The sequence below is a fragment of the Odontomachus brunneus genome, unplaced genomic scaffold, assembly GCF_010583005.1.
Source record: "Odontomachus brunneus isolate Ranch 3 - 2012 unplaced genomic scaffold, Obru_v1 Obru_scaffold_230, whole genome shotgun sequence".
Taxonomy (NCBI): Eukaryota; Metazoa; Arthropoda; class Insecta; order Hymenoptera; family Formicidae; genus Odontomachus; species Odontomachus brunneus.
Window position 1 is genome coordinate 385,146 of NW_022639680.1, and position 1,464 is coordinate 386,609.

Sequence of the window (1,464 nt, forward strand, 5' to 3'; positions counted from 1 at the left end):
AGTCTCTAGCTCGTGATAACCATAATCCCACCTGACCTGGCAACTTCTTTAAATCCACACTATTTCCAAATTTTTCTATTAAAATATCTATAACAAAAAATTAGAAATCAAATGTGTTTATACATAAATTGTATAAGTCATATAAAAATTGATGTTAAAAAAATATATTTTATCTCTTAAACATATGTACGAATTAGTACTGCTAAAGTTTCTTTTGGACTGTCCATTAATTATTTTTCCTGTTCCCGAATATTGTAATTCTACTGCCTTCGTCATTATTGAACTCATTACTTTGACAATGCTTTCTTTCAAATTGGATTGTGTAGTAATAAGTACACGGAACAAAGCCATCTGATAAAATTAAGAAAATTTAAAAAATTTAAAAAACTTGCAAATAAAACTACGATCTATTTACCAATGCTTCTTTGTTCTGTGGAGAATCCATTAATAAATTTTCTAATTGTAAAAAGTGATCCAGTGATACTGTTGGTAGAGCAATTGTTAATGCTTCTTTTAACTTTTCGATGCTTCTTTCTGGTTGGTAATTAGCGTTTGATTGATTAATGATAATTGTATGTTTCACTTTGTTTATCTTCTTATCCAAATCGTACAAAATACTTCTTTTGAGGGATAAAATTTGGTTTGTAAGTTCTTTTTGGAGCTGTTGAAATTTTTGGTCGATATAATCTGTCCCATCCACTAAAACTAAAAAAATAATTGATACATCAATTATTGAATATTAAATTAATCATTTGAACCAAAAATTGAAATATATGTAATAGAATTTTTAATGTTTACTCGGTTGTACGTTCAAAATCTCGGCTGTCGTCTCTTCATTTATAACTGGAAGCATTGCGATTGATGTTGAAGGAAGTACATTTTCTGCTGATGATATCTCTATAATAAAAATCTATATAAATAATACTGTATATTGCAATACAAAATATATAAATAGTACTGTATAGCGCAATATAAAGAAAAAATTCTAAAACTAAAAAGTTAATGTACCTTGCTTTTTCTTTGTTTTTGTTTTGATAAAAGCTCGTGAAGAACTTGTCGAAGGAGATTCGTCAACGATTAAAAATGGCTTCACTACATTTAACTGATTTTGCAGGGAATCTTTGCACAATATCATTACTGATTCTTCATTAATATTACACACGTCATCATCAGTACTTTTCACGTTGTCCGACTTCAGTGCTCTCTTCAACCTTCTTTTTCCTTGTTTTAAATCTTCTGATAAATCAATGAGAAAACTTGCAGTAATATTAGGTAAGTATAATATTTGGTGTATCAACGAATTCTGTGCTTTAGGTTAACCGATTCCAAGCAGCAAACGCCAAGTTTCTACTTCGACGGAATTCACAAGCTACCTGATAAATGGCAAAGAGTTATCGATGCCAATGGGGAATATTTCAATGATTAAGTTCTTTTTGTTTATTTTTAAATACAGATCAAATTTTG

The 1,464-nt window shown here is 29.1% G+C and overlaps 2 protein-coding genes across 5 annotated transcripts in view; one reads left to right on the plus strand and one right to left on the minus strand.

The window, feature by feature from the left end:
• The window catches only part of LOC116852500, a 7,024-nt gene extending 6,336 nt beyond the window's left edge, over positions 1 to 688 (minus strand). Inside the window, exons 1-3 of the mRNA XM_032832949.1 lie at positions 416 to 688; positions 201 to 351; positions 1 to 87 (exon numbers count right to left, since the gene is read on the minus strand). Coding sequence (XP_032688840.1) covers positions 1 to 87; positions 201 to 351; positions 416 to 445 — 268 coding nt within the window. The 5' untranslated portion in view covers positions 446 to 688. The remainder of the gene's footprint in view (positions 88 to 200; positions 352 to 415) is intronic.
• Positions 1 to 1,464, plus strand: part of LOC116852496 (protein TANC2) — a 160,954-nt gene that overhangs the window by 108,098 nt on the left and 51,392 nt on the right. The gene's annotated exons all lie outside the window — the stretch shown is intronic.